At 30.7% G+C, this 23,846-nt stretch overlaps 2 protein-coding genes across 2 annotated transcripts in view; both read left to right on the forward strand.

Annotated features, from left to right (window-relative positions):
• The window catches only part of Smp_153600 (hypothetical protein), a gene marked incomplete at both ends in the record, with an annotated part of 32,198 nt that extends 24,682 nt beyond the window's left edge, over window positions 1-7,516 (forward strand). The window contains 6 exons of the mRNA XM_018789348.1: window positions 668-848; window positions 1,912-2,229; window positions 3,032-3,301; window positions 3,394-3,699; window positions 6,717-7,291; window positions 7,481-7,516. Coding sequence (XP_018654800.1) covers window positions 668-848; window positions 1,912-2,229; window positions 3,032-3,301; window positions 3,394-3,699; window positions 6,717-7,291; window positions 7,481-7,516 — 1,686 coding nt within the window. The remainder of the gene's footprint in view (window positions 1-667; window positions 849-1,911; window positions 2,230-3,031; window positions 3,302-3,393; window positions 3,700-6,716; window positions 7,292-7,480) is intronic.
• Window positions 7,517-10,850: 3,334 nt separating this feature from the next.
• On the forward strand, window positions 10,851-23,289 carry Smp_058380 (putative long-N-terminal adhesion GPCR; the record flags this gene model as incomplete). Its single annotated transcript, XM_018789349.1, has 7 exons — window positions 10,851-11,612; window positions 13,460-13,865; window positions 16,194-16,360; window positions 19,111-19,314; window positions 19,681-20,939; window positions 22,212-22,338; window positions 23,011-23,289. The coding sequence occupies 7 exons, from the start codon at window positions 10,851-10,853 to the stop codon at window positions 23,287-23,289; spliced, it is 3,204 nt and encodes a 1,067-aa protein (XP_018654801.1).
• Window positions 23,290-23,846: the final 557 nt, after the last annotated feature.

A 23,846-nucleotide genomic window follows, 5' to 3' on the forward strand; every position in this document is an offset into this window, starting at 1 on the left:
GTCAACTCATGTTTGATATAACTAAATTTTGATTGATTATACGCTCATCACGAAACTCGATGAACCATACAGTAAACTTAATTTAGAAATAAATTATTAACCTATTTTAAACCCGACCACATAATTCCATGGTTCCAAGTGCTTAATAATGTCTTTATAAAAAAGTGACTTTTAGTTATGAAACCAAATGACTAAATTGTCTAACGCATTTTGTTTTAATATATTACTCAAGTTTTTAAGCTGAATGGAGGCGAAACATTCAGCGGAACTCATCAACAAAATATGCCTTGAATTTTAGGGAAGCTAGTAGAAAATTGTAACGTATATTTTAAATTTCTGTAATACTTAGTAGTTCTACCAGATCAATAAAATTAGTTCCTACTCCAGAGTTGAATGATATTACTTCGATCTCCAGAAGAGTATAAGAAGATAAAATAAAACAAATAAGATAATGTCTTTTCACTGATTGAATTAAACTATACAAACTTAATATTACATTTTCTTGATATAATAGTTTTTGTAAAGATGTCACTCACGTCTAAGTGTTTTATTACTAACAACTGTATTTTCTTGTAATGAGAGTTTTAAAGATTATAGTCATTATTTTAAGTTGTTAATGATCAGTTACTTACTATTCTCCCTTGTTCTTAATTTTTATCACTTTTAGGTGAAACTCTTTAATGTGAAAACTTGTCCTGGTAATATAAGTCTCTGCGTTCAGGGTTTATCTATGGGTGTATGGTTAAAAATACCGGATATTTTAAGTACTACAGTTGGTATATTAGATATTTTAGAATTAGTCAATGGTATCACTGTGTCAGTTTATAACAATTATATCAATATTTTCAGTAAGTAAATATTGTTCAAATACAGTTTTATTTAACATCATTTCTAAGTTAACGTAGGTATACTGACTTGTTATAAGGTAGCTCTAGATTAATGGATAAATGACAAATCAAGCTTCTTTGATTTAATTTTCATTAGATTATCAATACTTTGGTTGATATTTGTTTTACAATAGTGAATAATAAATAGACCTGATTAAAGGTGATACACTTTTTATAGATAAATAGTTTACAGAAAAGGGGTAACATTATTAGAAAAAATTACAATCTAGTAAGAGGATAAGTCAATGTTATAAGCGGATAAAATAAACATATTATCAAGCTAAAGCCGTCAACATCATTCGGTGGCTGAATAGGTATCGATAACTTGATGACATCTAAACACAAACACTAATTTATATACGCATATATATATATATATATATATATATATATTACTTATATTACTTATATATATCAGTCTATTAAAAGTAACCTGATGCTGTTATGATTCATATAAATTTGAGTTTAGCGAGACTTTAAAATAAACAATTTCGAAGGGTTTTCCTTTAGGTTTTAAAATGAGTAATTGAAGAATTCGCTTTATGATAGCAAACTATGATGATGGTAATACGGAACATATCTATCATTTATGATAAACTAATCAACGGATCAAATGATTAAGACAAACAGAAAGGTTTTACGGTAAGAAATATTACTTATCTAATAGTTGAATTATATAATTCTTATACTTTTCGATAGAAATCAGAGATTAGATATCCTTGTGGACGGTTATTATTCGTAAGAGATATTCTCAGACGGTAGCCGTTTGTATTTATTAACTAAGAATATGAACTATTATTTGTGCATTTTAATACCTCGTTGAAATTTATTTATCTATGCAACTCGAAATTTTATCATCATCAAAGTTACGTCAATATATGCAGTCATCTTTTGCTTTGTGCTATTGTATATTTGAGTTTTTTCAACCACCTGGAAAACAAACAGACTTTTTATGACAACATAATTCCGATTTTGAAGTAGGGGAAACATCTTATTTTATTTTATTTTTCACCTTTTTTTCTAGTTAACTCAACTAAGGGTATAGTTGTTTTTCGTGTATACAGTGTGGTACCGAAAGATATCTGGTTCAATATTGGTATCAGTTTATCAAGTTTTATAGACCCTACTGTAGCCGTATATTTTAATGGTATTCCGATACCTGTTGAACAAGTTTCGCCACCAACAAGAACCCCATTGCAAAGAACTGATCGTTGTTTAAATGGACTAATTCTGGGCAGCTCGAAAATTGAACAAAGTGCTGTTGGGATTGCTTACAACGATTTTATTCTATGGTATAGATGGTTGTATTCGTTTGAATCACATCTTTTTGTGGGTTATACAAGTATGTTAAATTTCAGAGTATCTGTTAAATTAGTATAATTAAAAATAACTAATATTCCGTCTACGGTTAAATTCTTCCTTTGAGTATTATATAGAATGTTTTAAAACTAAAAAGCATTATCTTGGCGACGTTTTTTCCCCTCGGTGTCAGTTTAGTTGTTTACTGCGTGCTAAAAAAACGTTTGAAGAGACAGTAAGTTTTCAGAATAGTTTCATCTAGTTATAGATCTAGATGATACTGTATTATAAGAGATCTAAGATAGATCAATGTTTCTTCAATAAACGATCTACCTTAACTTAAGTTTATAACACATTTTAGCAACGTGTTTTTGCTTCTATATTCAGCACAAATCCACTAAAAAAGATTAAAAATCTGCATCAAATAATGAAATTTACATATGGGCTGGTTACTACTCTTTTGATTTTGTCAGTGACATTTAAATGGTGCATACAATGATACATTACATAGACTGTTTTTCTGCACAGAATAACATTATCAATCCAAGAACGAAGTAACAATAAAAAAGAGAGTAACTAATCATCAAAAAGAACCATCTCATATAAATTGAACACACACAAAACATTTGACCTAAAATGTTTAGGTGAATAGAAAGCTGATATGATAAATCACATACCAATCAATCAAAGTGAGACCTGACTATCATGTTCACTTATTGGCTACGAATATAAGATTCTTAAAAAATAGTTTTATTATAAACACTGCAATTACTTTCTTTTAACTGGTTATTCTTATACATTTTTAATGGTGAAGATGTATTCGTTTGTATTTCTTTTATCTAAAGGAGCACAACAAGCAAATCTTCATAATGCCAGCTATTATTGGACACCTGATCCTTATATAGCTTATGATAGTAATGTACAAATACAAGTTAGACAGAAATATAAATATTTACAACCAGAAAATGATTATTCATTAACAAGTATACCTGGTTATTCATTGGCATCAATTTATCGTCCAAAATTTGTCACATTTCATTTCAGTCAAGATGATTATGAGAATAAATCAAAAGTGCCTGTATTCGAAATGAAACCACAACAATATATGATGTTAGGTAAGGTGATGTTTTATTTAATTTAAAAAAAACCATGGTGTCAAGGAATAAAAATAAAGAGAACTTTCTTTTCCTATAAATTTAAATTATAGGACAGCGTAAGTCTTCTGAGGTGATATCAACCAATTTAATATGGACTGGGAAATGTTTAATAGAGCCAAGTTTATCTGCTTGTAATGCACATGGATTCTCAATATCAATATGGATCAAATTATTATCTGTTAGCCAGAATCGTTTAAGATTTTACTTAAATTCTGGTGACGGAGGAACGAGTTTATCAGCAATGAGTTATTATCGAGGAATATCAATATTTACTGATACATCATTAATCGGTGTCTCAATTTCACAGTTATCATTGACATGGCAATTAGTACTTGATTCGAGTAGTTATAAAATTGGTAAGTTATCTTTGTATGAGATATAATAATTTGTATCTGAATATTTCTAATCCTAGGAAGCATTTATCCATCTATTTACCTACCTACCTACCCCTCCTCTCTCTCTCTCTCTCTCTCTCTATATATATATATATATATATATATGAGTGATCACCAGTCAGATGTTCATGAACTGCTAACATAGGTTGACACTAATATCACGGCACGTATTATCCCCTACCACCCTTTTTTGGAAAATAAAGGATGTGAAAAAAATTTAGCTATTGGTGATTGGTGAACTCGTTTTTGAATGTGTGTGCCCAACTGAAAGTGAACAAACATTTTGTCACCTGTAATAATTTTTTAATTAATTATCAGAAGGGGTTTTGTGGAGATTTAGTAAGTTTCATAGTTAAAAGTATGAGTCAATTGAAGCTAGACCACCATGGAAAACCTAGAAACACTGGACGGCCGTTTCGTCCTATTATGGGACTCCCCAGCAGTGCGCATCCACGAACCCGCACTCGCGAGATTCGAACTCAGGACCTACCAGTCTCGAGCCAGAGCCCTTAACAAAACCCCTTCTGATAATTAATATAATCATATGCTCACTAGTGACTTCGGGAAGTACATCCAGGAGTTCTAGTGAGAAGCAGTGACCAGTGGAGTGCAAACCACGTCTGTTGTGAGATAGGAACTCTCTGAAGACAATTGGTGAACGGTTGCTCAACTTCGTGGACCAGTTGAAGTTAGACATTAACACCGTTGGATGTCAGCTCAGTGGTCTATCGGTTAAGGGCTCTGGTGCGAGACTGGTGGGTCCTGGGTTCGAATCTCGCGAGTGCGGGTTCGTGGATGCGGACCCAGTGGCCGAGTGGATAACGCAAAGGTGTTTGAAGGGAACGGTACTGGGTTCGAGTCCCAGAGTGAACATCAACTCTGAGATGCAGGCACATCCAGCTGACGAGTCCCAAATAGGACTAAACGCGCGTCCTGGATTCCACTGCTAGCCACTATCCATCTCTGCTAAGAGCAAAAATAGATTTGAAGTTAGATAATTTCAAAAGTTGATTTGATTATATCAATAAACATTCTTTAACTTACAAAATCAAAATATTTCACGACTATTTCAGTTTTAAAAACAAGAAGTTCAGCGAAGAGATCTCTTTCAAACAAATTTATTATCAAGCTGTACAATCGTATATATATGAAAATGTTTTGTTAAGGTACTAATTCCGTGAGGAAATGTGAACACTTATAACCAAGATGACGTAATAGAAAGGTTATAATACTAGATTACGTAATAGATTTAGTGAATGTAATAAGATGATTAAAATTAATATAATGTTTTTGTTACGATAACTAAAGGTCATAGAGGTGTAAAAATAAAAAAAAGATAATATTTCAGTTTTTTCTACATATGATATATATTTATTGAAACGTTGTTTGTTACTAACACAATGCTAATGTCACACATAGAGTATTCATTTCATATGAGGTTGCTTATTTGTATTATCTCATTCAATAACGATTATTGTCAAGAAAATTATGCACCAGAAATGTTTTTTATTCAGTTTAATTTCTCTCATTCATTGATAAGATCCGTAAAATTTCCCTTTCATAGGCTTACTTTAATGAAAAGGTCATTTTATTGAAATCATACTAGCCAATTAATTAATTTTCATAGTTAAAATCATGAGTCAATTGAAGCTAGACCACCATGGAAAACCTGGAAACACTGGACGGCCGTTTCGTCCTACTATGGGACTCCTCAATAGTGCACATCCACACTCTCGTCTCGTTAGATTCGAACCCAGGACCTACCAGTCCCCCGCCAGAGCACTTAACCTCTAGACCACTGAGCCGGCATTGGTTCGTGCTAATGTCTAACTTCAACCAATCCACGATTTTGAGCAACCGTTCACCAATTGTCTTCAGTGAGTTGATATCTCTACAACAAACTTGGTAGAACTCCACTGGTCACTGCTTCCCACTAGAACTCAAGGAAATATCTCTTGGAGTCAGTCACTAGTGAGCATATGATTAATTAATTATTTACGTAAGTTCATATAGAAGCTAACATGATCAAGTAAATAAATACGTCATTGTAGGGTGTTTGTGCAGAATTCCAAATCCTGTGTTTCACTGAACATTAGAATTAAAAGTTGGCTTACCCACAACTTTACAGACAAGAAAAGGTTTCTTACGTGCGATAAATATCTGTTAACAAGTTATAACGACTAGAATATTATGTAATATATTGACATTTACTTACGTCATATGAAAAAAATATAAGATCAAATGTCAGTCACTTCATGCTTCTAGAGAAGTCATTCTGCTGCTCAGTATTTTGCTCAAATAATCAGAACTCGAACTAAACCGAAATAATTTGAGGAGAAAGTAGACAAGATTAGTAAGTTAGAAAAATATGCATTTATCTTGAAGTATGACAAGTGAATTTCGTACCAGGATAGATTTGTAGAAAGTGTTTTTCCTGAACAAGCAAAAATATTCAAATGAAGGAATCTGATGGATTTTATATATTTATTCTAGAGCTCCTTACCATCGTACATGATAGACTTCACAAATGACGCTGGATGATAAGCAAAGCATACGGAAAATTTACCAAAGCTTGAAATGTGAATTGTTAGATTCTGACTAAGCAGTGTGAAGTTATCTTACCTATCATAAAAGTTGTACAATATACGATTAAGCCTTGCGAAGGTCTCGGGTCCTCATAACTAAGTAGTCATTAACTAGAACGAAATAGATGTTTTTCTGTGAGTATTCAGTTGAATTCAGTATTTCGTAAAAAAGTACATAAAATATTTTCTCGCCAGTACCTGAATACATTATATCAAATATTGATGGTGTAATCTGACCAATCACTTAAATGATCGACATTAAAGTGCTGAATTAATTTCATCATTCTAGGCTTTTAAAAATTGTTGGTCTAATAAAAAGCATGTCAAGTAATACATAATCACATTTACTTCGAATTATTATCCAATAACCAGTAATATTTGTTGTCTTTACAGGTCAATGGATCAACATTGGTATACTATGGCGTGGAGATGTCGGGTTAACTCTGTTACTTGATGGTGTCAATTATGGAAGTGTACTTTCAAACGGTCAGAAGGTTTATAAACCACGTGAATCACCACCATATCTTGTACTTGGACGTTATGATACAGATCATCAAACAACATGGTTGTCACCTTCTGATGCAGATTATGCAGCTAAACAAAACAGTGGAAATGAACCTCAATGGGAAATGAGTCACTATGCATTAGGTGATATAGCCTATTTCAATAGACTGTTAAGTCATAAAGAATATAATGAACAGATTGGTTTATTAGGTAATCCCTATCTACGTAATATACTTGGTCATGTTTGGTTTGGTAGAAATATGATTAGTCCACCTATATCTCAAATTATGGAAGCTGTCTCGAGAAATATTTCAAAACCTGGACCGATTCTTAATGGTGCGGTATCAAGTTCAGTACTACTTTTACGAAATCCTGAAGCAGTACAACTATCAATGGGTGGTTCTCTACGTCTAGGCACATTTAAAGTAAACGAATGCCCATTTGACTTACAAAACTGTCAAAAGGTATATAAATGATCTGTTCTTCATTCACTTATGTTATTATTTAAATTGCTTTGTTGTTGTTATGTTAATAAGAATGAGTTTTTAAATGAATAAAGTAAGCTTGTGTCATGAGTACACTTTACAAATAAAGCTAAAAGAACTTTAAATACGAGTTTTTTGTTTCTATATACAATACCTACATCATTTTAGTCTACCGAGTCAAATCTTGATGCTCGAAAAAAATAAATGAATCATGCACACAGAGGATAACTCGGTACTACACTTTACCAATAGTTCAGACTTAAATAGCTTTATGGTATTTACAAACAAACTATAGCAAGTCTCAACACTGGGTATTAAAAATAGTCAGTCTTATCTTGACAGAATTATCTTAAAACAAAATACTTTATTATTGATTTGGAAATCTAATTTTTCAAAGACATCGCTTGTAAACATTTAACTTACATTATGACTCAGTGGCTAAGTGTATAACGCAAAGGTGTTTGAAGGGAACGGTACTGGGCTCGAGTCTCAGAGTGAACATCAACTCTGAGATGCAGGTACATCAAACTGACGAGTCCCAAATAGGACGAAACGCGTGTTCTGGATTCTACTGCTAGCCACTATCCATCTTTGCTTATAAAGCTTGTGACTACAGGCAATATCTAGGCAGTCCACACAGGATGCAAATATGCCAACAAGAGACTGATCAATTGCAGTCCTAAATAACATTAGGAAGATACAAGTAAACAACACCATGTGAATTTAACATACAAGTTTCACAAAAGTGTCTATCTTACCTTTCAAAACACTTAATTTAAACTTTTCACCTCAAGTAACATGCAATCAAAGTAATTAAGTGAGTTTCTTTAAAAGCATGCCAATTTAATAATCATTCAAGTTAATTATTTAATATCACGTTACTCTTAACAACATATTAATTTATTAATAAACTTAAATGTTTGTAAGATCATTATAATGTTTTCCAAATACTTTTTAGAAACCTTTTGTTGAAACGGATAGAATCACTCTAGTTGATTTTCAAGAAAATTGTCCATATGAATTTCAATTTTCTTTGTATACTTTAAGTCATCCCGTTAATATTGATAAATTTATAATATTCAAATTAATTAATAATATGGTATCAGAATTAACAATACATTTCATAACATAGTTTATGAACTCATAGACAATAAGTCATGTGTTGAGTGAAACGAACAACATCTTTCGGTTGGTAATTGTTTGTAAAAGTTAAACATTAACATCGTTGGATGAGGGACGACTCAGTTGTCTAGAGGTTAAGCGTTCGCAAGCAAGACCAGAGGTCTTGGGTTTGAATCCCACTGGCGGGATCGTAGATTCACACTGCTGAGGAGTGCCATAAAGGACCGAAACAGCCACCCAATGCTTTCAGGTTTTCCATGGTCTTCTAGTTTTTATTAACTCACAAATTCAACTATTATATTACTATTATATCCATAAAACCCCTTTTCTGTTTGTAAAATGTTTAACTTATTCACCAAATAATTCATCAATCACATTAGATTTGTTCATTGATGTTTAATTTGTACTTAATGCAGTGAATAGTCATTAAATACCTTACAGCCAATTGTTTTTATTAATCAATTTATGAATAAACTAAATTGATGAAGTCTGATGATCACTAAGAAATAAATATCGACATATGCTTCGAAAATAGCTCAGTAGTGTTCTTCAAATAACATTAAGTAACTGTGATAACTAAGAGTATTTGAATTGTAGTATAAACTAGTAATCCCAGAAACAACGCAATTTAGTGAAGAAGTATTAGATGAACACGAACGAATGTACTGTATTTGAAATTCAAAATCAAAACAGTCATCAATACAAAAGAATCATTGGTTCATTCAAACACCGCAGTAACACCTGTTCTATTCCATTAGACATCAGTTTTATTAAATTGCAAATAATATGAATTAGCGTGAAACTTAGACTTACGATTTTTTCATCGCTTCATCTCCAACTAATTGATATCAAATAAAATGTAATAATGTATTGAGTCATTTGGAATAGTGTATATATTTCGGTTTGATTGTCAAAGAAAATATAATCCATTTCTATATATACATTTACATATTTCATAGAGTAATAATAACAAGAAATTTATATATAGCCAAAAATATAATCGAAACAGGCCGTAATATTGATCTTAACTCGACTTTCGATAATGTAATTATAAGTCAAAGTTTATCAGAATTATGTCATATATTTGCGCAATATATTTCAAACAATCTGATCACACATATACTTGTTAAGACATTTTTATATGAAAATTAAAAGGTCAACTAGACAGGTTAAGGTAAGCCATGGTGTTGTATAAAAGGGCGTATACTAAGGTTTATTGAAGCCTTAGCCATACGAAAATTCAAACCCCGTTTGTGTATTTAAAAACTGTTTGTTCTTACCTTAAACCCACCCTGATAATATTAGCTTATTATCCAGAGTGATTAGATGTCAAGTTGTTTTCACATTATTTTTATGATTATTATCCTTGTCCATTCTTACCCCCATTTCTAGTCTAGTTGACCATTTATTTTTATATATAAATGTTCTTAACAAGTATATTCCGTGTGGTCAGATTGTTCGAAATGTATTGCACTAATATATCATCACATAGTTCTGATAATCTTTATCTTCTTATTATACTATCGAAATCAAAATCAAAGGGACTAATTACTTTAAAGAATAGTCAATGATTTTCCTTAAATAATATAACCAAATTCTTATATTTAATTCATTCATTTTATTTAATATTATTTAGGGTTTAAGTATTGGTGGTTGGTATCGTTTTGGTGGATATTTTATAAAACCAACTGAATTACAAATTGAACCAATTATATTATTTACTGGATCTGGTGGAGATTATGGTTTAGCTATATCATATAATGGTGCATTATTAGGGGGTTGGTTACAATATAATATTATACAAAATAATATAATTATACAAAATTATTGGTTATGTATTGCTGATAATTTAAAAATTGGTTTAAATCAATATAATATGCAATGGATACATTTTAGTTTTATATGGGGTATCAATAAAATCAATAATAATAATGATAATGTATTACAATTATTAATTAATGGATTAATTATAATAGAATGTAATAAAAATATACCAATTAATAATCCATTATATCATAAATGGATTAATAAAGCAATTAATAAATCAATAAATTTATTTAATGAAACTAATACAAATAAACAATCATTTTTATTAATTAGTTCAAAAACTTTAGATCCAATACAACAAATTCAATATTCAATTTCATTATTATCATTACAATCAAAATATTTAACATTAAATAATTTAATGAATTTAATTGGTATTGAATATTATGAAATTATTGATTTATTATATTCAACATTTTATTGGAAAATATCTGGTTTATATAATCAATTAACAACTAATCGTATCCAATCTAGTAATGTATATTATGGACATGATCAATATAATAATCCAAATAGTGCATTATGTACTGAAGGTAATAATTTATCATATATTATATTTAATGGTGATAAAATTAATCACTATGGTGATATGACTAATTTATATGAATCATGTTTATATGATCCATCTATATGTAAACGTTATAGTTTAAGTTTACGATTTATCTTACTTAAATTACCAAATGAATTAAATGGATATTATGAAATTCTACGTACAATACCAATAAATAATGGAATAAAAACAGTTGGATTACGTATGTATTTATCATTAGATCAAAATGACATCATCATTGAAATACGTAGTCAATATTTAACATATAAATATACAATCAAACTTGATTTAATACAACAACCTGGAAAATGGATTAATATGCAAATATTTTATTATCAAGATCATCCATTAACAATAAGTATTGATGGTAATACAAATTTATCTAATCAAAATGGTACAATTATGAATGAAATTAATAGTAAATTAACAGCTGATGAAAGATTAAAACAAAATTTAATCATTGGACGAGGTATAAAAATGTGTATAAGTTCTATGACATTATATGATATATCAAATGAAAATAATTTTGATTTGATAGTTAATACAGTTAATTCACAAATATGTTATACAAATATGGATATGTTTGAAGAATTAAAAGGATCAATGAATGATTATAAAAATCGTACAAATTATGCATCTAAATTAGAAAATTTTATTAGACCATTATTATTTCCATCAATATCATGTATTCAAAATCCAGATATATGTAGTAATAATGGTATGACTATGTCAATGTGGATAATGATTAATGGATTTGTGAATGAAGAAGGAGAAAATCTTGATGTGAAGAACAATGAAAGCGTTAGTTAACTGTTTAATTAAATATTTTATAGTAATAAAATGTAGATATATGTTTATCTCTAGAACAAAGCCTGGAGAGTTGTTGTTGATCTCTTAATTTCATTTTGGTAAAATCACAAAGAAATGAACTAGACGTTTGTATTGCCTTTTACTGAATAGTTTAAATTTCGCCTTCTCGAATATAATTAACTTACAATTGACAAACTGCAATATGACTAAAAGAATTTTCTCCTATTCTATGAGACATACTTGTATAGATAAATAAGTTATTCGTTAAAATTATTCCTCCAAAAATACTTATTTTCTGATCATCGCACCTTCGGTATCTGCCTTATCTATTTTTTAACACTGTCGATAAGTGAATTGAATATAATCGGTTTATAATTTCCTTTCATTTTGCGTACCGTGTTGTTTTCAAAAAGGAAAACTTTCCTTTCGTCTTTTAATCTGATAGCTACTTAGAAAGCATTCAAGCTCTACCTTATGCAGGAATTCTCATTCTAATTAAACTGGGACATCACATCATAAGTTATCAGTTAACATTCACTTTGACATAATTTAGTTTAGAGTACCTGCTAACTGAATTTTGTGACTATGATGATCAAATATAGTGATTGGAGTACGTTACATTGGCTGAAAACTTAATCATTTAATGTCTTAACATGTTAGATAAGTTAACTAAAGAGTAGGCAAATCAAAAGTTTTACATTTGATTTCACTTTCGTACTGTTGGTTATATCGTGTAGGGTGAGAATAAGGCGGGATTGTATCTCAACAGTATTTTCTTCCATGCTTTCAAATACACTGTGATGCTAAATAGTATTTATTAAACACACTACACTAATGGTCATTTAATCAAATATTTTTGATAATATTCTTTGTCTTTTAGGTAAATCAATGTTCTGTGATAATTTAGGTAATTTGAATGTTATTCAATAAATGATCCACATACAACAATCTTTAATTTCAAAAGAACTTGTCTAGTAACACAATTTTTCTAAGACAGTTCGGTGCTAACAATAAACAGGATGATGTAAACCTGTTTCAAAAAGCATCAAGACTTGTAGACTTATGGATCGGTTGCAAATTAGACTTAATTTAATAAACATGTATCTTTAATTCATTTAAATATTGTTATTTTCACTTAACATATTACTAATTACTGAGTGATCTTTATTTTCAATTTTTTAACAAATGATTGTACACATTGAAACTTCGAATCAGTTTTCTTTTTTCAATGAGCGATAAATACAGTGCAATGTTACTCGATAAGGATGCATAGATTGTCGTTAAATAATCATCACAGATTAGAACATATACTAATTCCAAGTATTTTAACCAATTGTAGTGTTGTGAACAAGAACCCAAGTGGGGACAATTCAACATATTTGAATTTTAAATTACAGAATTTCTAACTAAAATCTGAGAACCATACAGTAAATAGTATATTTGAAAAATGCCACTCAATTGTCTCAGACTTGATTGTTTCTTCGTTTCCACACCAATCATTCTCTGTTCTCTCCCTCTTCTTTTCTCCGCGATCTTCTTAACCTTCTGCCTCGAGGCCTTTCACTTCCGGTTGGTTATACATACTACTTATATCTGTCGACATCAGTAGCACACACTGCAATAGATGTTACTCTTTTTCAATAGCTTATTGGTTGAGATAGTCAAGTTAGTTTGCACGATGAAACAATTAGTCCAAAATAATCAATTAGAAATTTTATCAATGATTTTCATTTTATTAATGATAATATCTCTTTTCGAAAAACAAATGATGATCTTACTGTTTTTTTCTGTGGGGTTGGGGATGGGATTTCATGTATATGGATTGGATGAAATTTTAGCTGACTGCGATAATTTTGTCTACTGGTCCACCAGATAATCCTGGAATTTTAATTCAAGTCAGCGGTCAATTAGAAAATGAGAATTTAAAACTGTCATTAAAAACTAGTATTTATACTCAAAATTATTTATGGCAAGTTGATTCAAACAATGCATTGGAATTAGGTCAATGGACAAATATAGCATTTAGTTGGTTTAGTCAACCCGAAGAGAACAGTGGTTCACTTGAGATTTACATAAATGGTTTACGTAAACAATCTTCAACAATACCAACTTCTATGTTGAATATGAATACAGAGTTAAATGATACTTCCAAAGTATTCATTGGTTCTGTATATTACAACGTGAACAAAAATACAACTAATTCAGTCAATAAAGTATTTGCCACCGGAGGTATCGCAAATTTAGGTAAGTTTCTCTTCTAATATAAATAAGTGATTACTGAAAAATGATTAATACATGATGTTATTTATTTTGTTGATTTTTTACGTGTAGATGATATCACATGTCTCGAACCAAGATAATATAACTATTTACTAACTTTTCAAAAACTTTTCCGTTTATGAAGGTACTATTAATTTGTAATTTGCATAACTATGTGCAGAACAATGATTAGTAAAATTGAAGTAATATAGGATATTTTATGGAATACCATTTAAATGTTCTACGATGATAGACTGAATGTAATTATAAATCTTGCTTGACTGCCAAAGTTCTCAACATGTAAATTCTTGAAACAGTAAAACGTCTGAATTTTAAAACCAGCATTATTACTAACATAGGGAGTGTATCAAGGTTGAATTGAGTAGTTTAGATCGAAAACTTCTAGAAATCAGGAAGCATTGGTCAGCTGCTCCATCCTCCCTAGGAGTCTATACATGACATCATCAAGGTCGAACATGGTAGTAAAGGCCTCGTGGAGAATGCTTAACCTTAATATTTCTAAGAGATCCCATACTAGGACGAAGTATCTGTCAAGTGCCTCCTAATTTTCTCTGATTTTCTAAGGTCACTTTGTGATGTAATCTATAAAACTCCACATTATTACTGATGATATATTGGAAAAAAGAAATATTACAGAAAACCGATTCTTAGCAGGAAATTCTTATTGTCAGTAGATGTTTTACAAAAGTTTCTAGTCATTTTCCAGTTGAGATTTTTCATTACAATGTTGTTCAATGAGCTTTAATTGTTATAATAAATTAATAGGTTAAAAGTGCTTACTACTTTTCCTATCCTAGTATTTGACATGACTTTAACTAATAGCCCACAGGAGAAATCTAAACAAATAACAAAATTGTAAGCAAAGATGGATAGTGGCTAGCAGTGGAATTCAGGACGCGCGTTTTGTCCCATTTGGGACTCGTCAGCTGGATGTGCCTGCACCTCACAGTTGATGTTCACTCTGAGACTCGAACCCAGTACCTTTCACTTCAAACGCCATCGCATTATCCACTTAGCTACTGAGTCCTGATAGCCACTTGCTTGTGCAATTAGAGACTGACCAGTTGCAGTCCTAAACATTAATGGGAAGATTCAAGCAAACAATACTAATTGAAATAACAAAATGTTAAGATGAAATTAAATTTGGACGAAACCAACTTTAACCATTGTAGGCAGAATATTCAAAGTCTGCTTTAAGTATAACTTATAAATTCATAGATAACACATGATTCGGAAGAATTTACTACGAAAATGTGAGTAGTTTTGGACATGTTAATTTGAATAAAAGATATTGATTATTAGTTGAGTCTCATATGTACTATTTGAATAATTCAAATGGCAACGTTTTTTTAATTTTCTTTGATGATAAACAATTATTAATGCTACTATTTATTATTATTACTATCATATGTTACATAATGTACACTGATAAAACTACTTTAAAAATTTCTGTACGAGCTTACTTGATGACTTTCTGACTTCGACTACTCACAAAATGTCATCCATTGAAAAAACTTAAATACCGTCGTAAACATTTAAAGTCTTTACTAAGCAAGATAAAAAATAAATACTGTTTATGATTGAGATCATGAATCGATCGATATAAGACCACCATTGGAAACGTGGAAGCACTGGACGGCTGTTTCGTCTTAGTATGGGACTCCTCAGCAGTGTTCATCCATGATCCCACTGGCGGGCTTAACCTCTAGACCACTGAGTCGTCCGGCATCCAATAGTGTTAATGTCTGACCTCAACTAATTCTCAAAATTGCGCCAGTGGAGCTAATGCATATCAGGCAGAGACAGTTATTTACCTCAGTACCATGGAAGATGGTCGCGCAATTTCGGGGATGCGCACTGGTGAGGAGTCCCACAATGAGACGAAACAGCAGTCTAGTGCTTCCAGGTTTTCAATAGTGATCCACCATCAGTCGATTCATGAGCTGAATCAAAAACTTAATCTCCATAACCTCATACCGATGATTACTGCTTAGTTGATAAACATTATACAATTCAAACTCTACAGACAGTACTAGAACGGAATGAATAAAACGTAAACACTTCTCTAAATGCATAGTTTACAATTAAAAATGGTACGTCTTTTAAACTGCAGTAATATTATAGCACATTAAAAAGTATAATTGATTAATCATAGTTGAAACTTATTAACTGAAAATATCTTATTTTAAATACGTTTTTGTAAACGTTTTGTTATATGGTATAACCAATAGACTACTAATCTCTTGACTAAATGAAATTTGATTAAATACTCATAGTCAATCTTTTTTTCAGCATATTGGGAAAGCAAAAATGTTATCAGTTGTTCAAAGCCTAGAAAAACAAAAAAGTTCTTACTTGGAGATTGTGAAAGTGATACTGACGTACCAGAAACAGTTACATGTATTATGATGCAAGGTTGTAGACAAGTCGATGGTTTGGTGTGCATGGATCGAACATTGGTGAGTATTTTTCGTTGGTTTTAAGTTTATTCTCTTTCTCTCTACTTAAATTGAAGCAAACTTATTTCACTGAGAGATGCAACTTCAAATTCTACAGTGTGTAGCAGTTCCTTAAAATATGAAGGTATACCTTGCTAACAAGTGTTGACTAGTGCAAAAATTAGGTCGAAAAGAGCTTCCCAACGAATTCCTCTACTTATCTTATGCTGAAACTTATGTCTTATCATAAAAATCAAAGGCGATTTTGTTAAGAATCAGCATAATATAGGGAATCATTGGGAACCAAGGTGCAATAAATATTTACTTTGTCATAGTTTGATGATTTATGGTAGCGTGTGACGGTAACCACATACGGGAGTGACCGTGTGGATACATGTCTTTTGAGTTGAAACCAAACAGACTTATACTTTTAACATAAGTCACTCTATGATGTAATAGCGTCACCATTCAATGTCACTGATAAGTTACTGTTCCACTCCCAACATAGCTGACTCCATAGAACTACGTTTGTGGTTCTATGACATCAAGAACTCTTCTGAATACATTAGTTTGTTGAAATTTGTCCAGTTACGTTGATTTAGTTATCGGCTATGTAACTACATGGTAAGATGAAAAAATATATCAAAATGTACAGAAATATCAGTTATTATTTGCATCTTAATAGCTGGTCATCCAATATTTTCATTAGTGTTTGAACAACAACTAAATACTTATCTACCTTTAAACTAATATAGATAGTAGCTTGGACGGCTAAAGTATTAACTAGTTAAAACGAGGGAATAAGCATATGTTGTACCGTAAGAAATGTCCATATCGTATAAGTGTTTACTTTCGGAGAATAGAAAATTATTTACATTCACTAGAAACAAAATAAGACGTAGATAAATAAGAAAAATGACTAAAATATTTATGAAAAGAACTCACTAGGGTCTACTGATCAATAAACTTGTTTCTCAACAGCTCAAGTCAAGGTAACACGTATATGATGATTATACGAGCTATGAAAAACACAGATAGATTATTTGTTTGCTTTATTTCGAGTTTAGAATCTCTCATGTATATAAAGATAATTTGGTTTACATACACGAGAAATTCTCGTCTAGCTTTCGTCAACTTGCATCATTTATGGCGTCGGCGAGATATCCTTCTAGCAACAAAAGGACGGTTTTATTGTGCAGCAGTTCGTTACGTCCTACTTTATGGCAGTGAAACATGGCCGGTAAGAGTAGAGGATATTCGTAGGCTACTAGTTTTCGATCATAGGTGTATTCGAAGCATTGCTCGTATATCCTGGCACCACCGGGTAAGTAATGCAGATGTTAGGAAACGGGTAATAGGTAAGGATGGCGAATCGATTGATGAAGTAGTGAAACTTCATCAGTTGAGATGGCTGGGACATGTGTTACGTATGCCCAACCACCGACTGCCCCGACGTGCAATGTTTTATGGTGTAGGAGTAGGTTGGAAGAAAGCTAGGGGCGGCCAGTTCAAAACATGGCACGAATCCATGAAGTCACTGACAAGTGGACTGAGACATGTTGGTAGGTGTAGACTACTTGGTTGGGATTCGCGAGATGATAGCAACCGATGGTTAGAGACCTTGAATGACATGGCTCAAAATCGTTTTTAATGGTGAAGGTGCATCCACTCTTTGTGTTCTACCAAATTCTAATCTTCTGAATTCTTCATGTCTCTATCCTTTTTCTCTCTCCCAATTTATTTCACTGGATTATACTCCTTCAATAACATCTTCAAACCCTAATGTTTCACATAATGCTTATACTGTTACTACTTCTACCACTATGGGATTTGAATCGACAACTGCATCTCTGTGCTAATGTGGTATGGCAACTCGAACTGATGTACGTATGTACCAAATTCTACGTGGTGACTGACTGATTAAATGAATAGGACGCATGATAAACATAAGGAAAAAATGTGCAATCAATTACAGAAATTTGGATTCCTATCTAAGCCATGGCACCTTTATTATTGTACCAACTGAAAATTCATTTGTACCTAATCGCGCATTTATTACGAATTCCATATATGATGTGTTCACTGGTGATCATGTGGTTCTATCGGCTTTGAATTGAACTATTGGAGTAATTTTTAGTTCGCACGTCAACCTGAAAGCTTCTAATTATCATACACAGTCGAATTCCAGTTGGTCTTTAGATATATTGCGATTATTAATGGTCGGAGTAAAATCTGTCGACAAGTTCGATTTAAATTTTCACTAACAAAACTTTATTTTGTGTTTACTTGATGGTTTTCAGATGAATAACAATTCTTTCTACGAAAGTAGAAGCTCGACCTTTCAAGTTGTGTCGTCCATCTCATCAATCAGTTGTTTAGATTAATCTGTTTCATACTTACGAACAATTGGAGCTACGTAAATACACAAATGTCTAAATATTTGTTCACACCAAGGTGTGACACATTGAAAGCACTACTTAGTTCTTTGCTAAAAGACTATTTAGAACAGTTGCACGAAAGCCCAAGTGTTTTGTTGAGCAAAAACTCGAATTCATAGGTACAATACTTATCGATAAGCTTAAAACAACTTCTAGATAACAAACGGCTAGGTGTAGTACCATACTACATTTTTCATATGACAGAATTCGAAAAAAATGGTGCTTTCATTTCATCTTTTTTAATGAAAACAAAAAAATAAACAAACCCAAAAGTTTTAGAAAAACACTTAAATGATTTAATTTTTTTTTCTTTTCTTCTGTATTATTTTTTAGCCAAATCTTATTCAAATGGCAAGTCAAGCAAATAAACTTATTTATCCATCAGATTTTATAAAAGTTTTACAAATTAGTATAGAACTTTTACAAATTTACAAACCACATCAAACTACTCCTACTACTACTGATAATCATAATGATATATCATTTGGTTTAAATATTATATCTTCTACAATGAATATAATACATTCATGGTATAAAGTAATGGAATCATTTACAAATATTAATGATCAATTCATTATTAATGAAATTATTTTATTAAAACAAAATATTCATTATTTAATTACAAATTTAATTAATTTATTATTATCAACAAAATTTCAATTAATTTGGTTACAATTAATAAATGATCATTATATTAAATATAATAAATTATTATCTGAATTAAATTATATATTTTTATTTATTTCAAAAATAAATAATAATCAATATAATCAATTAAATTCATATTATATAATCAATAAATTAAAATATATAAATGTCATTAGTTATTCATTAAATTTTAATTTAATCAATAATTTTAATAATAATAGTAATAATAATAATAATTGTGTAATCGATAATAAGAATCCTATAACATTGAATATATCATATCCAACAAATACAGGTAATGAAATGTATCATTCTCAATTTCAAATTAAAACAAATGATCAACAAAATATACAATTAAATGGTGCTTTAACAATTTTATCTATTTTAAGTCATAACAATACTACTGAAAACTTAAAAATTATTGATATACCATTAGATAAATTTAGTAGTAATGTTACACATTATCAACAGAATTATATTGATAATGAACAGAAAGATTCATATAATATGACTACTACTTCACAATTAGAGATACCACTTGTATTTCTTATTGCAAGTCCATTATATTCTGTTGAATTTTATACAGAAAATCATTCATATACAACAATTCAAATTAATTATACAGTACCATTATTACGTTTAAATAAATATTATAGTGTTTATTATTATGAAACAACTTGGCGTATGAAATGGATGGCATATAATGCTGAAAAATATAATGAAGGATTATTAGCCAATGAAATACGTTGTGTATATTGGGATGATCAATTAGATACAAATGGTGCATGGAATACAAATGGTTGTCAAATTATTAAATCAACTAAAACACATGTACAATGTTCATGTAATCATTTAAGTTTATTCGCTGTAGCAATGGAATCAGAAGATGCACCGTATAGAAGTGTACCAATATGGAAAGCATGGGGTACAAAATCAGAATCAGAATGTACCATGTTGATGAATATTATTATTTTTGGAGGGAATGGTCTATCGTTAACATGTTCATTAATACTTATTCTTACTTTGATCATTGTATGGAAGAAGGCTAGTATACCCGATGTTTGTTTGACACGTATGGGTTTATGTCTGTGTCAAATAGGATTTCACGCTACTTTATTAATTGAACCATTAATAAACCAATATCAGATACCATGTCAAGCTATTGGTGTATCATTAAATCTATTTGCTATACTTGTATCAAGTTGGCTTTCAAATGAAGCAATAAGTCTGTTCAAAAGTTTTGTATTAGGTCAATTAAAATTAACTTATTGTTGGACATGGATTACAGGCATTGTTATACCAGTTTCGTTAGTTTTAATACCGGCAGTTGTATCGAAGTTAAACTCACAAGGTGGTGATTTACTATGTTTACCTGCACATGAATCGTTAGAATTTTGGATTATGTTCGGTTCCATATTTGCTTATACAATTATTAATATAATGGTATGTTTTACGTTAACTTGCAATATAGAAACACCAGCATTTTTATCGCCAAAGATACTTGATAGACTACTGTAAGTTTCCGTTAATCAATATTTATTTTTATGATATATTAATTTATAGGTTGCTAAACTATAGTCATTTATTATTGAAGTATAGGAGATGGTTTGTATAATTATTATTATATCAGTACGGAATAATATAACAAATAAACTTTTCAGTTTTTTTCTTTTTACATAACGAAAGTACATTAGCTAAGCATAGTAAAAACTTACAGTACTTTCATAAATTCAGACTGAACTAATTACATCCAGTTTACTTTAAACAGTCAAATTCTAAGGTAACAAGTGAGTATGACGAAACTGTACCATTCAAAATTAGGAAGACAAGGTTAAGAAAATACTTCAGTGTACTGACATGAACCATTATAAATAGTCACATAGAATGAAGGTAGTATTTTAAGAAAAAGTACTCACAGACAAGACGAAAAGAGAGGAAATTCATTAAAAATTATCCTAACGAATAATGAAGCTTTAACATATAATTTCCACAGAATAAACTACTTAACTATGAATTCAGGAATCCCTCAACAGCTATTTTGTCATAGCTTCGAGTAATTTTAAAGTGTACACACGTACGCAGCTGTATACTGGACTGATCCAGTGAATTAATTGGTCAATACCTATAACCTCGGTCAGAAACTTCCCAACCGAATTTTACTGATACTATTACATGCTTGCTTTGTAAATAATATGAGGGACTCCTTGTTCTGAATATGCTCTCGATGCTATATGAAAATCAAGCGTTTAAGATAACGAGGATAAGTGAACGAAATTGTTGATCTAATCTTTGTACAGGTAGATATCACTCAGTAGCCCGTCAAAACAATGGTGATAATAAGGGTATAACAGAATGTCAATAAACAGAAAGTGATCAAACTATGTGAAACTGATGATATAACACTTATGTTTCTATCTTCAGTAACAAATATATTAATAATAAAATGCAGTTTTAAAATTTCATTTTCATGTTACCTCTTACAGTAACCTGGTTTCAGACCTAAAATTCATAACCTTTAATTAATAAGTCTATAATCTAAACAAGAAATGTTCGTGTTTGATATTGTATCAGATAGAATGATTTTTTTAAAATACAATATTCAATGATCTTGTCCAGGAAAATAATGAACACTTCACAGTCGAACGACTCAGCACAGATGATAGTCGCATCAATGATACATATCACTGATAGATCTGTTGTAAGAGTATTCTTAGATACATACAAACAATTAATTTTCCATCGTTCATAATTAAATTTTGTTTACAAAACTTTCTATTTACAACTAGCACACGTGTGAAGAAACTGAATTCATTATTATTGTACTATATCATAACTTGGAGTCTACTTTTTGTTGTAATACAATTGGCAATACCGTATGTAGTTTTTGTTGCATTTGCCCTTGTCTCTTTACAGGTGAGTTTAGTAGAAAAAGAAGAACGATTTGTTCATATTTACGTACACTTTTATTGTGTTCTTGAAGAATTTCGTTGATTAGTAAGTTCTATATTTAAGATAGGACCAACTAGGCAGTATGTTGATGCAACAATTTCATAGCTGTTATATTATTTAATTAGTTCCACTAAGGGTATAAATTTAAAAGTAAGCTCATAAAAGTGTCTCAGTATAGAAGCAAAGATATACCTGTGTAATAGCTGACTAGGTTCGTAAAAATGGACCAATCCATTAACACAATTTTTCTACAATTCTACTGAGCGAGGATCACTGACAACAGATAAAAATCACGTAATATCATTAGCTAATTGAATTAAGAAATGCAAACCGGTAACCCCCACCCAACGGGTTGAGGGAATCATCAATATCCAATTCTCGAAGAGTATTTAGTGACAGAGCAGTTGTCCAACGCTCCCAGGCTTTTGGTAGTTGTCTAGCTATGGTCAGTCAGTGAATGAAACTACGAATTCAGCGATCGTAGCGAACATCCTATGTATCAAGAAGTACTGAAACGTAAGGAAACTTGTTATACACACTTTATATATCAGTTATCAACTAAACAACGTTAATAAAATTTGAATCACCTGTAAATTAATTGACTACACTTTAAAATATCTTTTTGTTTGAATTAAGGGAACATGGAGTTTTGTCATTTATGGTTTAGAAGATAGAGAATTGTTTAAAGCTTGTTTACGAAATACGCAAAAACAACGACGAAGTGACAATATTTTAGAAACTAATAAACTATCAACTGATCCTGTCATAAAAAATACGGAAAAAGATGAATTACACATAACTGATCAATCTAGTCATCACTATAACAGTACTGCTGTGAGTCAACAACATCAAGACACTAGAAACGATACACGAATTCTTCAAAGAAATAAAAGCAATAAGAAGGATATTGAATAAATGTCAATTCTAATCGACCCTATATATATCTATAAGTTATCAATTAATTGAATAAGAAGAAAATAATGAAATACTGTAAAATATCACCGTTTTTTGGATTAAACACTCATATCACTGTTTAATGTTGTTAAAAACTTCATTTCCGTAAACACTGATTTGTTTAAAATGGAATTATTTTTATTATTTATTTTCAGAAAAAAACAAAACCTATTTAATAAATTGTAATTCATGATTAAATCCAATTTTATTCTCTTAGTTGATTTAATGAACTGAGCCATTGATATTTTACTACTAAGATGAACCACTTCTATAATTGTTTAGATATTATTTGTAGTACGGTTATAGATTGTGCTTCAACATAATAGAAAGTACTAACAAAAATCAGGACTCAGTAGCTAAGTGGATAACGCAAAGGTGTTTGAAGGGGACAGTACTGGGCTCGAGTCTCAGAGTGAACATCAACTGTGAGGTGCAGGTACATCAAACTGACGAGTCCCAAATAAGACGAAACGCGTGTCCTGGATTCCACTGCTTGCAACTATCCATCTTTGCTTATA

Source organism: Schistosoma mansoni, chromosome W, assembly GCF_000237925.1.
Source record: "Schistosoma mansoni strain Puerto Rico chromosome W, complete genome".
Lineage (NCBI taxonomy): Eukaryota > Metazoa > Platyhelminthes > Trematoda > Strigeidida > Schistosomatidae > Schistosoma > Schistosoma mansoni.